This window comes from Aplysia californica, unplaced genomic scaffold (assembly GCF_000002075.1).
Source record: "Aplysia californica isolate F4 #8 unplaced genomic scaffold, AplCal3.0 scaffold00050, whole genome shotgun sequence".
NCBI lineage: Eukaryota > Metazoa > Mollusca > Gastropoda > Aplysiida > Aplysiidae > Aplysia > Aplysia californica.
The window spans coordinates 49,873-50,998 of NW_004797320.1; the positions used below are offsets into that span (position 1 = coordinate 49,873).

A 1,126-nucleotide genomic window follows, 5' to 3' on the forward strand; every position below is an offset into this window, starting at 1 on the left:
ACTTGTACCTGCCTGACTGCCCCGGACAGGACCTGTGCCGACAACGCATGCAAGGAAAGACTTCGGAGAGACCGGAACCCCTTCACGCAGCCTCCCGCATCGGTAGTGTGTCTGAGACCCAGGTCCGCAGCCCTTCCAGCCGCAGCAGCACCTCCTCCTGGTGAGTACACTCTCACTCACGCACTTGCACGTGAGCATGCACGCACATTCATAGACCTGAGCAAGCACGAGTAATAACTTTGGTGCTCATTTTAATACTCTTGTTCTTTCACAAACACTAAATCTCCAAAATACACTCTCTGCTTCTTACTCTCGATCTGTCCGTCTTCCTCTTTCCCGCCCTTCTTTCTTATTCTCGCCTGTGCACACTCATATGCATACACAGACACACACACGCACACAAACACACACACAGACACACACACACACACACACACACACACACACATACACACAGAGAAACACACACAGAGAAAGACATACACACTGTGTTTGTGTGTGTATGTGTGAGTGTATGTATGTGTATGTGTGTGCCGTTTGTGTGTGTGTATGTGTGAGTGAATATATGAATGTGTCGATGTGTGTGCTTGTATGTGTGAGTGCATTTATAAGCGTGTGTGTTAGTGTGTCGTTTTGGTTGGGGGAAGAAAAGAGAGCGGGGGATAAGGGGTACAGGTAAAGGTGATGGGATGCGGTAAGGATAAAGGAAAGAGCGGTGGAGAAGAAAGTACGCTAAGGAAAATGAAAGAGAAGGTTGAAAAAAGAACGAATCCCGGTTTGGGGGGGGGGGGTTTGCCCCCATTACCTGGGGTAGGAGGAGAGACCAACGTAACACAGGACCAGGTAACGCACATACTTGTGTTCAGAGTGAGTAACGTGCCGTGATGAGAAAGGTGAGCACGTGAGTGGTGCCGGTAAACGCCAGCATATGTGTTTGTGTAGGAAGGTGAGGAGGAAGAGGAGGAGGAGGAGGAGAGAAGACATGAAGCGAGAGAGGGAGAGAGAAAGAGAGAGAGAGAGGGGGGGGGTGGATGAGAGAGAAAAGGAGAGAGAGGGAGGGAGAGAGAGAGGGGGGATTAGACAGAGAGAACGAAAGAGAGAGAGAGGGGGACGCTGGATAGGTGAA

At 50.3% G+C, this 1,126-nt stretch overlaps 1 protein-coding gene across 1 annotated transcript in view; it reads left to right on the forward strand.

Moving 5' to 3' along the window:
- Positions 1-6: 6 nt before the first annotated feature.
- LOC101861645 (receptor-type tyrosine-protein phosphatase-like N) overlaps positions 7-1,126 on the forward strand; it is a 22,065-nt gene continuing 20,945 nt past the window's right edge. Inside the window, exon 1 of the mRNA XM_005092672.3 lies at positions 7-160. Coding sequence (XP_005092729.1) covers positions 48-160 — 113 coding nt within the window. The 5' untranslated portion in view covers positions 7-47. The remainder of the gene's footprint in view (positions 161-1,126) is intronic.